The sequence below is a fragment of the Leucoraja erinacea genome, chromosome 3, assembly GCF_028641065.1.
Source record: "Leucoraja erinacea ecotype New England chromosome 3, Leri_hhj_1, whole genome shotgun sequence".
NCBI lineage: Eukaryota > Metazoa > Chordata > Chondrichthyes > Rajiformes > Rajidae > Leucoraja > Leucoraja erinaceus.
Genome location: NC_073379.1, coordinates 71036419 through 71052399, shown reverse-complemented (window position 1 = coordinate 71052399; position 15981 = coordinate 71036419). Strand labels below are relative to the sequence as shown.

Genomic DNA, 15981 nt, shown 5'->3' with positions numbered 1-15981 from the left:
GTTTGAACCAAATTATTTTGTAGAATTTAGATCCTGCCAAGTCATTTGTACTAAATAAAGACAAATGGAATGTAGAGGCAGCTGGTTTGTTGCAACTGATAATGCAACACACATCACACACAACTTACAGGTGCAGAACAAGATTTTTCAATCAGATTAATTGAAACATTATCAAAGATGATTTTAAATGATTCTTCAGAAAGATTATCGGTACTAGGCAAATGCATTCTACCTTAACATTATTAAAAGATTTGGTGGATTGATTCAGGTTGTTTATCCTCGTTCTCCACCACCCACCCTCTGCTACTTTTGAGTGCCTAGCACTTGTGTTCTGGCTCTTGGTTGCCAGATTTCTTCACTCCCTTCACTGATCAGTCTGTGGCTCACTGCTGTCACATCAAGTATGATCGCTTACAACCTTGGAATATTGGTTCTGCTGTCGCCCACAGATTACACATTCCTTAGATAATTGTCAGGAACAAGATTTTCAGGTAATTTTACACCTTCCTTACCCTGGGGTTCAGTGATAGAAATGGGGGGGGGGGGGTACGCAGGGGGATGGCGTTCCCCTATTTTTAGTTTCCAGTTATGTCCAATTTCTGTACGAGAAGAGAGGCAGTTGTTAAATACAGATTTTTTTTTTAAACGACCATGGATAATCGTTACGAGTCACCGCTGCACCGGCCATGAGACGAAAATGATTTGTGATCTACCACTGTTAACACTTGTTAACAGCCAGAAGTTAACACGTAGTTATACAATGTGTCATCAATACATCGATCCACATTCCTCAGTAAATGTAATTGTGTTTTGATCAAGTATTAATGACTCCGCATTCCTTTGAATGAAATTCACGAGAATTTATTAAAACTCAGTCATTGAGGGCTTTGGACTGCAAGCACGGGCTTCTTCTGGTGTACATAGTCATTCACCCACGTTATTTTATGCTCTTGCTCTCCCCTCTCTCTCCATCCCTCGCTCTCTCCCTCTCTCGCTTTGTCTGTCTTTCGCTCTCTCCCTCCCTCCCTCTCTCTCTCTCCCCATCTCGTCTCTCTCTCGCTCCCTCTTGCCTCGGCATTCGCGGAATCATTTGGCGTTTTGCAGGGACGGCGGCATCTGCGGTTCCTTCCTGTTGGGGGGGGGGGGGGGGGGGGGAGGAACCCACTATTTCCAATTCTCCTGGCTGAGATCAGATAACTCAGCAAAGACCAGCAACTTCCCGTTTCAAAGGTATATTACACAATTGATGTTTACTCACCAATCCATCACAGATGTTTCCAATAAGTGCTTATGTGTCATAGTTGTAATGGGTTTCAGATCTTCAAACATAACTCATATTGTGGTTCCTCTTTCTGCAGTATATTGAGTCAGAGCTGTTCAGTATAGAAACAGGACCTATGGCCCACCAAGCCCATTTAGGCTAACCCTATTTACAAGCATTAGGATAGTGCTGGCATCTCAGTCCAAACACCTCTACATAAAATAAACTTGCCTCTCAGATCCCTTTAGAATGTCCTACCTTGCATCTTCAAACGAATGCCCTTTTGTTTTTGATGCTTCTATCCCATTGCTGGCTCTTAATCTCATTTGCATTCCCTCAGCCCCCTTTGCTTAGGGAAAACAAGCCTAGCCAATCTAAACTTGCCATAACTAGTCTTCCAACCCAGGCATCATCCTGGTTAATCTCTGCACTCTCTGGCAGGAATGTGTATAACAATTCCACACGTAACTTTATCAGAAATGTGTCAAGTGCAGTTAAGTAATAACTAGTCTTTAGTCAGAGTGGTGAATCTGTGGAATTCTTTGCCACAGAAGGCTGTGGAGGCAAAGCCAGTGGATATATTAAAGCAGAGATAATTAGATTCTTTATTAGTACGGGTGTCAAGAGGTTATTGGGAGAAGGCAGAATGGTGTTCGGATGGATAGATCAGCCATGATTGAATGATGGAGTAGACATGATCGGCCGAATGGCCTAATGATCTTATGAACTGGTTTCCTATGATCTTATGAACGGGTTTAAAAATAAAAGCACACCACAAGTACAAGTTTGCTGAGTATACTTATTTTAATAAATTACTTTGAAGTTTTATATGTACATTATACACAGTTCTGGATGAGGCACAATTGAAGAAAGTGGTAATGTAACTAGCAGGATACGAATTACAGTGTCAATTTTTCTGCAGTTCCCTGCTGTGAGAGTTTCAAGTTCAGAAAAATATATTTTATAATACTTCTTAAAATGCAAAATATTTTTAAGGAATTCTGTTCACAATATTGCATTTGAGCACAACATGTATGAATATAGATCATTGCCTTGTTCCATAAAGTAACCAAAATTAGAGGGGTTGCATTTTAAATTCAAAACTAATTTAGAAGTTCTCAATTAGAAATTTAGTTCTAACTCACTATCAGACGAATTTGAAAAATAATGATACTAGAACATTTTTTATTTCTGAAATCAAGGGTCTGAATGGATAATAAGGGAATGATGAGCATTCAGGTGGGAAATTTTAAAGATAAATATTTTTAAAGAACCAACCGTGATTTAACTAGTGAATTTACAAGTGGTAAATAATACCTTTAAGAAAGCCAGAACTGTGTCATTGACACCCAATTTTACAAGAAATAACATCTCTCTTACTTTAAGTCTGAGATGGCAAGCACAATTACAGACAGTCATAATTTTGCTTTTCCTTTCCACACATTATTCCTAGCCCAATAAATAGAAACTAAAATTAAGTACATGATTACCTAATTTTAAGGTGTTATATAACCACAAAAAAACCTTGCTCAGTGCATTTCTTCATTTAGTATTTGATGGCAAAAATAATCAAGGATCAAAGAAAAATACTTAATGGGCTCACCTAGTTTTTGTACTGGATTCATTGGAGGAAAGAAAATTCACAGGCAATTTTGAAAAATATATTTTTTGCAATGAGTATTTCTGAGAGGATATGAAAATAAGATCTTCACTGGCTTACAAGACCATTAAGGGAAATTCATTTGACAAAATTATGAAATGTCTTATTTTATCAATGGTTATCAAATGCCACAGTCAGATATTAATTACAATTTTTAACAAATTAGACTTTTGTGATTATAAAATTAAATTCATGGAACAACTTTAGCTGTCAGTTTATTCATATACATTTGTATCAATAATTCTTTGTTGGAAGCGTGCAACTTTCAAACAGAATAAACGCAAGTGTCATAAACATCCTTAAAGAAGTTTTTGTACGTGCTAAGAGAACCTCTCAAACAAAAGTTTAAAATCGAATGTCGTCCAAATAGGCTAGTGCCTTAAAGCACACGTCAGCAAAGAAGTGAAAATTAACATTAGCAGGCCTATGAAGCTGCATATAGGCTAAAGCTGAGGTAGCAGATTAACGTGTTTGAGGCTGTGCAGTTAGCAGCTGAGGCCAAGTGCAAGGAAAGAACAAAGACATCGTTATTCCGCCAAACTGTTCTTCAGTTTTAGTAAAACCCTTTGGACTTTAAATAATAGGCAGCTTTCCAGAAGTACAAAAGGTTTCTCTAAATTCTGCATTATACTTTGTTTTAAATGTTAAATATAAAATTTGTCAAAAAATAGTATGATTAGATATGTATTCATATTGTTCTTTACAAAACTGAAATTATTCTCACAGGTCAAATTGCATTTGTACCTGAAAAAAAAAAACACTAACATGGATTCATCAAACCATAGCCTTCTCACAAAATAAAACTAATGGGATTTACAGACTTTAAAATGCTCATTTAACCATCCATAAAAAAAATTAAAAGAAACTAGTATTTCTTTGACTACAAACAGTTTAATTGCCAGCATATTAACACATATTTATAACTCATTTATTGTAACAATAGTTACTGCTTCATCTGCACACGGTAACCAAAATAGTGAGCTTCACGATCCCATAGTTAATCCTGCTGGAATTTGTAAGAAGGCTGAGGGATGTTAGGGCTGCAATTTGAAAGATTGCATTCTTTGAAATTTTGCAGTTAGCTGAACTTGTGATTTGCATAGCCATCTTCAAAGATTCAACACAAAACAAATGTGGCGTGAAATGAATGCAATCTTGGTTATGATGGATTTTGTTTTGTTAAGGTGTAACAGTCCATACTACCTGCAGACAAATGTAACAAAACTGAAATCCAACTAGGGAAGAGTTCATTATTAAGGGGTCATAGATTGATCAGATTAACCTGTACAAAATATTTCCACTGATGCACAAGATACAACCCTGAGATATGAATCTGAATGCATTCTCTAATTTATCTGAGCTTTGACTACCAGAATAAACTGGAATTTCCACCATCAGGATGACACTTTGAACAAGTACTTGAAGAACTGGCAGTGCTGTAAACACTTGATCAAGTAGCCTGCAATAAAAATGAGACAAATCTATCCTGGTTCATCAACTTCCACGGATCTTAAAGTCCATCTTCAGGCTCCCTTTGGTCTTTGAACGTCCAGAAGATCCACTCGCATTCCACACACCATTCTTTGTTTAGATCTGTTATTTTCCTCCAAAGCCAATACAGCAGGTCCTTTCATACACTACTGTCCTGCAGCAGTGGCTCATTGTCCTCATCACTGCCAATGGGAGGAGTGGTGGGAATGTTGCCAAGACTACTGCTATGCTTCCTTACATTATTGGCTTTAGCAGATATGTTATGCTCAGGAATAAATAAGGCAACCAAAAATGCTACAAGGACTGTGATGGCTCCAAACAAGAAAGGTGGTCCAGGGATAATGGAAGCCTGAATGAACAAAATATTAATCGATGAATGAATGAATGAAGCAGAAGATCACTAAAAACATCATAAAATGCAGAACAACTATTAAATAACATTTTAAACAAGACAGGAAAGAGATCAAATCCTAATGGGTTCCTAGCAGGGGGGTGGGTGGGGTGTGGGCAAAAGGAGTGGACATGTGAGCATCGAAGAGGTATCTGGATAAGACGGGATTGGGAAAGATTGCAAAACAAGGATGAAATTTAAATAACTGAACTTTAATCAACTAAATTTAGTGGGTGGGGGATGGGGGGTTGGAGGTTCCAGAGAGCAAGAATCTATGTCAGCAAAGATGTTGGGAAGATGAACATTATGGGAGATGATACAAGCAAAAATGAGACTTTTGAATACGTGTTTACAAGGTAAATAAAAAGGGCAGTTAGGGCATTCAAAAGTTAAATTTTGTTAAACAGGAACTTCGTTAATATCAGTTTCAGTGGCAGATACAATGCCCTCCATAATGTTTGGGACGAAGACCCAACATTTATTTATTTGCCTCTGTACTCCACAATTTGAGATTTGTAATAGAAAAATTGACTTGTGGTTAAAGTGCACATTGTCAGATTTTAATACAGGCCATTTTTATACATTTTGGTTTCACCATGTAGTAATTACAGCAGTGTTTATAAATAGTCCCCCAATTTCAGGGCACCATAATGTTTGAGACACAGTAATGTCATTTAAATGAAAGTAGTCATGGTTAGTAGTCATATTAAGTCAAGAGTGTTTTATTGCCATATATCCCGGATGGGTCAATGAAATTCTTATTTGCTGCAGCACAACATAACTTAGTACACAACAGGGAAGAGAAAAAAAAGAAAAAGTTCAATAAAATACAAATATAAGTCTTTTGCAGTTCAGAGCTTATTCGTTGTTGTAAGCCAGTACCTTCAGCAGCCATACATGCCCAGGCCATAACACCACCACCACCGTGTTTCACAGATTACTTTGCTCTTGCCATCACTCTGATATGTTAATCTTCATTTCATCTGTCCACAAGATGTTTTTCCAGAACTTTGGTTGCTCTTTTAAGTACTATTTAGCAAACTGTAACCTGGCCATCCTATTTATGCGGCTAACCAGTGGTTTGCCTCTGTATTTCTGTTCATGAAGTCTTCTGCAGACAGTGGTCATTGACAAATCCACACCTGACTCCTGAAGTATTTCTGATCTGTCGGACAGGTGTTTGGGGATTTTTCTTTATTATAGAGAGAATTCTTCTGTCATCAGCTGCGGAGGTCTTCCTTGGCCTGACAGTCCCTTTGTGATTAGTAAGCTCACCAGTGCTCTCTTTCTTCTTAATTATGCTCTAAACAGTTGATTTTGGTAAGCCTACGGTTTTGCTGATGTCTCTAATAGTTTTATTCTTGTTTCTCAGTCTCATGATGGCTTATTTGACTTTTATTGGCACAACTTTGGTCTTCCTGTTGATAAACAGCAATAAGTTTCCAATGGTGATGGAATGACAGGAGGAAAGACTAGGTGCTGAGAGCTCTCTTATACCTGCATTGAGTAGGCAATTAGACACACCTGAACAATTACAAACGCATGTGAAGCCATGTGTCCCAAATACTATGGTGCCCTGAAATGGGGGGACTATGTATAAACACAGCTGTAATTTCTACATGGTGAAACCAAAATGTATAAAAATGACCTTTAATAAAATCTGATCTTTTCTATTATAAATCTCAAATTGTGGAGTGGAGGCAAATGAATAAATAATGTGTCTTTGTCCCAAACATTATGGAGGGCACTGTGGATTGAAGTAAGGGTAGCACTAGGGTAGTGGAAATTGTCTTTGTGACAAGAATAAATATGGAATTAGAAGTTTAGTTCAGAATTAAAAATGATTGTAAACTGTCTGGTTTAACCTGAGACACAGTGGTGGCGAATCGATAACATTTTGAATGTGATAGGAGTCAAATTACAATGCAATTGGTCTTTGTAATGTTCAGCAGGATAAATGAAGACTCCCCACTATGTGGATGCTGAATAAACTGACAGCGTGATTGACATGAGGAAGCTGGGAGAAACAGCAGAAAGGAAACACATCATGCCTGCAGGATGCTGGTGGGCACTTCCCTATATATCCACATGATGTCACCACTGAGCAACATTGCAACAAGAAAGAACCAGGAGTGTCAGGGTGGTATTATAAAGGATTAAGGGGAAAATGTGATGCAGAATAACAAAGGACCGATGGAGATACTAGGTTGACTGTGAAAATGTGAGCACCTCAGACTTGCTGGTTTCCTTGCTAATTTTGTTTGAATGCTAATAACAAGTGTGTTTCTTGCAGAATAAAACATTAATGAAAGTGTTACTCAGCGGGACAGGCAGCATCTCTGGAAAGGAATGGGTGATGTTTAGGGTCGAGACCCTTCTTCAGACTTGTTAGGGATACGGGAAATGAGAGATATAGATGGTGATGTCGAGAGATAAAGAACAATGAATTAAAGATATGCAAAAAAGTAATGATGATAAAGGAAGCAGGCTATTGTTAGCTGTTTGTTGGGTGAAAATGATAATCTAGTGCGACTTGGGTGGGGGAGGGATAGAGAGGGATTGCCGGGGCAACCTGAAGTGAGAGAAATCAATATTCATGCTACTGGGCTGTCTATCCCTCCCTCACCCAAGTCACACTAGCTTCTCAGCTTCACCCTACAAACCAAAGATCCTAATAGCAAGCAAGATAGTGCACTCCTGCTAAAACCAATGGGCTAACGTGTAGTACGCAACGGAGCGGAACGTCAGCCTTTTAGTCGGCCATTTCAGTAAACACGACCCGACTTTGTATATCCCTCTCGCAGTGTAATCAGCGTTGCAGGGGAAGTTTGTACGTGTGATATAATGTTAGATTCATGATTCATAATTCTGTTATTTTTTGTTAATGATTAATATGTTAATAAATTATAATTCTGTTAATTTTCTTTTTTAATGTTTTGGATTCAAAGCCACAGGATTGGGATCAGACTATGCAACAAGGGTGGAGGGGGCACTGAGGGCAAAGAGGATGTGCCCACACAGCAGTGTAAAAGGGGAGACCGTTCCAATCCACGCTTCCCTCCTTCTGTGCCTTTTTAAAACTGGTTGTTTATTTTTTCCGCAAAAAGAGAAAGGTGGAGTGAGCTAGAGCAAGGGGCTGAGGCTTGCACCGACCGATCGAGCGAGCGAGTGTAGCCCAAGGAAAGTCCGCCTGCTCCCCACCCCTTCTGCCCCAACAAATAACCAATGTAGCTTGCAAGATGTTGAGACCTGCGAACGGGGAGCAGCTGCACGCTGTGAACTATGTGGGGGACTATCTGCATTCAATCGCGTCTCTGCCTTTCGATCTCCAGAGGAACATTTCTCTGATGGGGAAAATCGATGTTCAATACCAAGGTAAGAACTGAGGTACGAACCCGACCCCAACCAAACTGCAGCAGCACTGGGGCGGGCCGAACAAAAGAGTCGTTCCAGCAGTCAGCCATTTTGACAGAAAGAGGAATAAATGTCCGACAATCAGCGACGCAGAGGAGTAGCGAAGAGCAGACCGGTCCAGAGTTTGGGAGCCTGGCAGTGAGCGTGATGGGGGAAGAAACCGAAGGGCCGTCTATTCTCAGCTTCGGATCTCATACCCGCCCTCTTTCCCCCAGTCAGTGAGTCTCTTTAACGGGGCAGAGAGGCAGTGAGAAAATTAGGAGAATACTTTCCCAAAGATCTTTGATTTTTACGAGGATGTTTCCCTAACCGGCTTCCGTCTCTGTACTAGAATCTTTGCTCAGCTATGGCTGACAAAGATGGCGGAGACGGAACCCGGTTACGGAAATGGGGCCGAAGATTACCCATGACCCTACCAGGTCTTTTTTGTCGAGTGGGCTATCTTGCTTGCTATAGGATCTTTGCTACAAACAGCTAACAATGGACTGTTTCCTTTATCATCGTTACTTTTTTGCATATCTTTCATTCATTGCTTTATCTCTCTACATCACTGTCTATATTTCTAGTTTCCCTATCCCTAACCAGTCTCGACCCGAGAAGGTTCTCGACATCACCCATTTCTTCTCTTCAGAGATGCTGCTTGCCCTGCTAAGTTACTCCAGCTTTTTGTTGCTAACTTCAGTTTAAACCAGTTCCTTCTTACACATTAATGAAAATGTTCTTTCCTAATGAAAAAAAAACTAGCCTGAAGATAGAGGAGTATGGGTGTGTGCATGTGGGAGGGATTAGATAGTAAAATTGATATTTTGGGGGCTTCAAGACAATTTCCAAGAAAAGCAAAAAAAAAGCTAGAGTGATATAGAGCAATTAATAAAATCTCAGGAACAGAATATTTTCGTCTTGTAACTTGGAAGACAACATATGTCAAGAAATAATGAGTGGGAATCCAAGGTGCTCTGGCCTTGAAGAAGAGACACAAGACTGGCTAAATTCTACGCACAGTGCAGTATTATTAGCTCAAGAGCCTTTATTCTGTCTCTACCAGGAGGAAGTATATTTCCAAATGCCATTAGTTGGTAGGCACACGTATGATGCAGTGTACTTGAAATTTAGAGTGAAAACACAAATTAGATCAATCCCAATAAATAAATACAAAATAACTATAACACTCAGGATTACTGATACAAATGTGTAACAAAAAAAAGCATTGGAATAAAGGATTTTTAAAGAAATTGATTGCTGAAATTAATTTACCAATGATCTGCGGCATAAATGTATACAGGTCCTCTCCAGTTATGAATGTATCACATGTACAGCCGATATACAAGAGTGTTAGTGAGACTGGCGGGATGGATTTGCTGCCGTTTGCTGGGGTGCAGGCATCTTCTGCTGTGTGGGAACTCGGCTCGCAGCAACATTCGAATGGTTGAGTTTAACACACTGGTTGGTCCGGGTTTTTATTTAAATGTATTGCCAAGAGGCTGCACGTCTGACTTCAGTTTGCGAACTATTCTTTGTATCAAAATGTTGTTGTGACCAAAGGAGGACCTGTCAATTTCTGCATTTGGACCATTCTTGGTCACGTGTGTGACCAAAATTATGTAAAATTGTGGAATAAATCTCTTCTAATTCTGAAATCATTACAGGTATATTGTTTTGTACTGTATATATGATTCATATTTTTTTCAAAGGTTATCAAGTAAAAATGTTATGTTATGCTGACAATGTTTGTTTAGGGTCAGAGTCAAATATGACTGGCCACATGTGGGCCCTCATACAGAAGCTTTTTTTTCATAACTGTTTTCTCTTACAAACTGATTTTTAAAAAGCTAGAATGTTCATATCTTTAGCAGACATGCATTATAGTTCTGTAGGTAGGAAAATAGCAATAAGATTAATCTCTTACAAGAATTTTTTAATGTATGACTTTATGTCAGGGGCCGGCAACCTTGTTCTGCATAGGGGCCAGGACACATGTCTGTCAGCAGATGGCGGGCTACATCTATCACGTGTACACATAGATCCCGCCCCTTCGAGGACGCCACTCATACTCACTCGTCCCCGGCCTATTGACAACCCCGATCCCGATAAAGATCATAGAACGGATCTTTGATCCCGACAGTGAAGCCCAGACACAGAAGGTGCGCGGCCGTGCCGGCGGCTTTGCGCAGAATGCAATACAGACAGAGCTCGGCGCTCCTCAGCTCGGCCATTGCGGCCGCCAGCGCAGGCCTCCTTGTGTCACCGTGCCTGGGCGCCGCGGCCTCGGGAGGTACCAGAGATGATGGAAGTCGACGGGCTGGATAAATATGGGGGGGGGGAGGAAATAACGCTTGCGGGCCGGATGATTTTGGGTTATGGCCGCATTCGGCCCGAGGGCCGTAGGTTGCCAACCCTGGTTTATGTGATGACATCCGGTCACGTGTGTGAAATTTGGTTCACTTTCCAAAGAATGGCCCATTTATAGAATTAGATTGGTTAACTTTAGCACAAATACACATCCAGATATTAATTTAGAAATCAACATATTTAAGATTTTACCTCTACTTTGGGATCTTGCACGTTGACCGATTTGTCAGAGATTGCATCCAGTTCCACATTGAACAGGTAGAAAATAAACCCATACAGAGCAGGTCCAAGGCCATTGCACAGCCCTCTGATTCCTGTGATCATTCCTTGCACAACACCTTTAAAAAAGTTGGATTACTAATTAACACCATTACTTCAGAAATGAATGACGTTGTACTTAGATTATATAGTACTGTTTTTGTTTTTAAAGCATTTGAAGCTGTTACACAATTGAATAAGATCGTGGGTCATTTTTCTTCCTCAACTCCAGTTTATAGCAATGTCTAGATTTTGAACAAATTCACTCATCATAACTACTGTGCTTTGTTCGAATTCCAAGATCCTGGCCCTGGACACAAGTAAAATGTTGCCGTCATTATCAAGGCCTGGCTCGGGATACCGAAGAAGGAAGGAGACTGCAGAAAGTGGTGAACATTGCCCTATCCATTACAGGTATGAACTCCCTGCCATGAAGAGGGTCCACAGGAAACGCTGACTTGAAAAGGCAGCTAATATCAGACCCACAACACCCATGGTACCTGTAATGCTGCTACTATTGGGAGGATGGAACAAGAGCCTGAGAACTTACTTCCAGGTTCAAGAATTGCTTCATCCCACCAACCATTAGGCTCTTGAACCACAATGCACCATCCTAACCACAATCCAAACTCAGCACAGAACTACAATGGACTAATTTTTGGTTGCACTATACACTTCGGCTTGCACTATTATGGTCTGGTTAACTATTAAAATTTATCGTTATTTATGTGTATTTATTGGTTGTAAGAGCCTATAAAATTGCAGCTAGAATTTCATTATTCTATTCCCAGTGTACCTGACAATTAATTTTGATTACCTATGCCGAATGATCTTATATCCAGCATCATTGGTTTTTATATCGATATAACAGATGATATTCAGAGAGATGTGATGCAATGCATTTTACTGGAAAATAAGGGGAAAGAAATGGGAAATAAAATGGTGCAAATGAACGTAGGTGAATAAGAAAGAGTGTGACCGGACGTTAGCCTGCACAAATCATTTAAGGTGATGAATGTTTCTTGTGAGCAAGAACAGGTTAATGTAGAGGTCAAAGTATGGACTTCCAAAATGCATTTGATCAGATGCCATAAAATTGGTTTTGGGATCAAGTCTCAAGGTCATGGAATAAATATCATAAGAGCGGAATTTGTCTATTTATTCAACCCATCGAGTCTATTCCACTGAGACGTCACACAGGAGCTTACAGTGGCTGAATAAATAAAAGGGGCTGAATAAGCATCAATAGAAAATTGGATAACAGGAAAAGTAATAGTGAAATGTTAACTTTTGGAATGCAGGAAAATGTACCACAGAGTTTTCCAGAAGTTGGTACTAGGGATTTTCTTAACATGAGAGAATGAAATGGAATTGGGTGCACAAGACAATTTCCAAATGACAAAAATTGGAGGACCAACAAGAGATTTCAAGAAGATACAGGTAGACTGGTAGAATGGACAGATGAGTGGTAGTTACATTTTAATGCTGAGGAATGAGAAATGTTACATTTGGGTTGGAAACATGGGAGAAAGTAAATTAAACTCTAGAACAATTATAAAAGATGTACAAGACCAGAGATTTGAGGGCATCGTATATATTTTGTTGAAAGAATCCCGGCAACTTGGGAAAGTAGCTGCAAAAGCATAAAAATCCTGTGCTTTACAAATACAGGTACCTCTGCTATAATGTGGTAGTTGAGTTCCTAAGAAAACTTACTACAGAGAAGGGGCAAAAAAAATCTTATTATAAAAACAATTGTCAATGGAAAAAAGTTTAGGGGCTAGAAAGATCCAGATACATAATAACAGTTATTTTCCCTTAGAAGTTTCAATAATAAATAAGTATTTAATAGATACAACACGAGGATAGACACAAAAAGCTGGAGTAACTCAGCGGGACAGGCAGCGTCTCTGGAGAGAAGGAATTGGTGTTGTTTTGGCCTGCATAATACAGAAAAGTGTTCCCCAGGTCATCAATCGCGATATATCCAATTAATGTTAATAAAAAAAGAACAGGCAGCTCTGTTATAACGCATATTATGGAAACAGGCCTTTCAACCTACCACATTCATCAATTACCCATCTATACCAATCCCATCCACCAGAACTTAGTCCCTAGCTTTCCAGGCCTTGCAATACAAATGTGGATAACCTCACATTTATCCGCATTAAACTTCATCTGCCATGCATCTGCCCACTTCCCCAACCTGTCCAAGTCACCCTGCATTCTCATAGCATCCTCCTCACAGTTCACACTGCCACCCAGCTTTGTGTCATCTGCAACTTTGCTAATGTTACTTTGAATCCCTTCATCCAAATCATTGATATATATTGTAAATAGCTGTGGTCCCAGCACCGAGCCTTGCGGTACCCCACTAGTCGCTGCCTGCCATTCTGAAAGAGACCCGTTAATCCCTACTTTTTGTTTCATGTCTGCCAACCACTTCTCTATCCATGTCAGCGCTCTACCCCCCAATACCATGTGCCCTAATTTTGCCACCTAATCTCCTATGTGGGACCTTATCAAATGCTGAGAATCCAGGTACACTACATCCACTGGCTCTCCCTTGTCCATTTTCCTAGTTACATCTTCAAAAAATTCCAGAAGATCAGTAAAACATGATTTCCCCTTCGTAAATCCATGCTGACTCGGACTGTTACTGCTATCCAAATATTCGGCTATCACAATAGACGACAGGTGCAGGAGTAGGCCATTCGGCCCTTCGAGCCAGCTTCGGCCCTTCGAGCCTCATCTTTTATAATTGACTCCAGCATCATCCCCACAACCGATGTCAGGCTAACTGGTCTATAATTCCCTGTTTTCTCTCTCCCGCCTTTCTTAAAAAGTGGGTACATTAGCTACCCTCCAATTCACAGGAACTGATCCCGAGTCTATAGAACATTGGAAAATTATCGCCAATGCATCCACGATTTCTAGGGCCACTTCCTTAAGTACCCTGGGATACAGACCATCAGGCCCTGGGGATTTATCAGCCTTCAGTCCCATCAGTCCATCCAACACCATTTCCTGCTTAATGTGGATTTCCTTCAGTTCCTCCGTCACCCCAGATCCTCTGGCCACTAGTACATCAGGAAGAGTGTTTGTGGCCTCCTTAGTGAAGACCGATCCAAAGTACCTGTTCAACTCATCTGCCATTTCCTTGTTCCCCATAATAAATTCACCTTTTTCAGTCTTCAAGGGTCCAACTTTGGTCTTAACTAATTTTTTCCTCTTCACATACCTAAAGAAGCTTTTACTATCCTGCTTTATATTCTTGGCTAGCTTACCTTCGGACCTCATCTTTTCTCCCCGTATTGTATTTTTGGTTATTTTCTGTTGCTCTTTAAACATTACCCAATCCTTTTCCTTCCCGCTGATCTTTGCTACGTTGTACTTCTTTGCTTTAATTTTTATACTGTCCCTGATGTCCCTTGTAAGCCATGGTGGTCCCTTTCTCCCCTTGGAATCTTTCTTCCTTCTAGGAATGAACTGATCCTGCACCTTCTGTATTATTCCCAGAAACACCTGCCATTTTTGTTCCACTGTCATCCCTGCTAGTGGATCTTTCCAGTGGTGGAACACGCTGCCAGGGTGGTGGTGAAGACACATATGATAGTGCTGTTTAAAAGGCCTTAAATCCCCTGTCCCACTTAGGAAACCTGAACGGAAACCTCTGGAGACTTTGTGCCCCACCCAAGGTTTCCGTGCGGTTTCCGGAGGTTGCAGGTAGTAGAAGCAGGTAGGGAGACTGACAAAAACCTCCGGGAACCGCACGGAAACCTTGGGTGGGGCGCAAAGCCTCCAGAGGTTTCCGTTCAGGTTTCCTAAGTGGGACGGGCATTAGATGGGTATAAGGAGAAGCAGGCAATGGAGGGGTATGGATCACCTGCAGGCCGAGGAGATTAGTTTAACGACATCATGATTGGCATGAATATTGTGGCCAAAAGATTTGTTCCTACGGTGCATGTTTATGTTCTTAATTTATAGGGCTTTGGGACGCAGGTGGAGTGGAACTAGTTGAATTGCTTTTTCTTAAATATGACACAGACTTGATAGGCCAAATGGTTCTCCATACGTTGTAACCATTTTGAACTTGTTGGATTAAAATTTGCCAGGTCATCTATTCAAATCTAAAGTAGAAAAACATATGGAATAGGATTCCATTTAAGATATAACAAACACGACCAACTCTGTAGTGTGCAGGAAGGAAATGCAGATTCTGGTTCACATCGAAGATAAGACACAAAGTCTGGAGGAAGTCAGCGGGTCAGGGAGCATCTCTGGAGAGAAGGAATGGGTGACGTTTTGGGTCGAGACGAAATGTATAGGAAGGAACGGATTCACTTATCAAAACCCACAGAATGCTATAGGGTTGTGTATAGGGTCTTGGTGAGACCACACCTGGAGTATTGCGTGCAGTTTTGGTCTCCAAATCTGAGGAAGGACATTATTGCCATAGAGGGAGTGCAGAGAAGGTTCACCAGACTGATTCCTGGGATGTCAGGACTGTCTTATGAAGAAAGACTGGATAGACTTGGTTTATACTCTCTAGAATTTAGGAGATTGAGACACGGGGATCTTATAGAAACTTACAAAATTCTTAAGGGGTTGGACAGGCTAGATGCAGGAAGATTGTTCCCGATGTTGGGGAAGTCCAGGACAAGGGGTCACAGCTTAAGGATAAGGGGGAAATCCTTTAAAACCGAGATGAGGAGAACTTTTTTCACACAGAGAGTGGTGAATCTCTGGAACTCTCTGCCACAGAGGGTAGTTGAGGCCAGTTCATTGGCTATATTTAAGAGGGAGTTAGATGTGGCCCTTGTGGCCAAGGGGATCAGAGGGTATGGAGAGAAGGCAGGTACGGGATACTGAGTTGGATGATCAGCCATGATCATATTAAATGGCGGTGCAGCCTCGAAGGGCCGAATGGCCTACTCCTGCACCTAATTTCTATGTCTATGTCTATAGATTTTCAAAACGCACAGAATAATGTGATTTTTAAATATGAAATAAACCCATTATCTTGCTAAATCGGATGCATTGAGAAATTCAATATGTGAAGACAAACAGAATAATGACACTCATCTGACACAATGGCTAATATTGTATATTACACAGTTACACTGTGCGGAGCCCAAGAAATTGGAGAAGAATTAA

General features: G+C 40.4%; 1 protein-coding gene and 1 long non-coding RNA gene across 2 annotated transcripts in view; one reads left to right on the top strand and one right to left on the bottom strand.

Annotated features, from left to right (window-relative positions):
• Positions 1-15981, top strand: part of LOC129695704 (uncharacterized) — a 41446-nt gene that overhangs the window by 16224 nt on the left and 9241 nt on the right. Inside the window, exon 2 of the long non-coding RNA XR_008723213.1 lies at positions 11126-11238. This is a non-coding gene — a long non-coding RNA (uncharacterized LOC129695704). The remainder of the gene's footprint in view (positions 1-11125; positions 11239-15981) is intronic.
• LOC129695702 (hippocampus abundant transcript 1 protein-like) overlaps positions 2047-15981 on the bottom strand; it is a 59836-nt gene continuing 45901 nt past the window's right edge. Inside the window, 2 exon segments of the mRNA XM_055632896.1 lie at positions 2047-4761; positions 10759-10904. Of these exon segments, the coding sequence (XP_055488871.1) occupies positions 4552-4761; positions 10759-10904 (356 nt within the window). The 3' untranslated portion in view covers positions 2047-4551.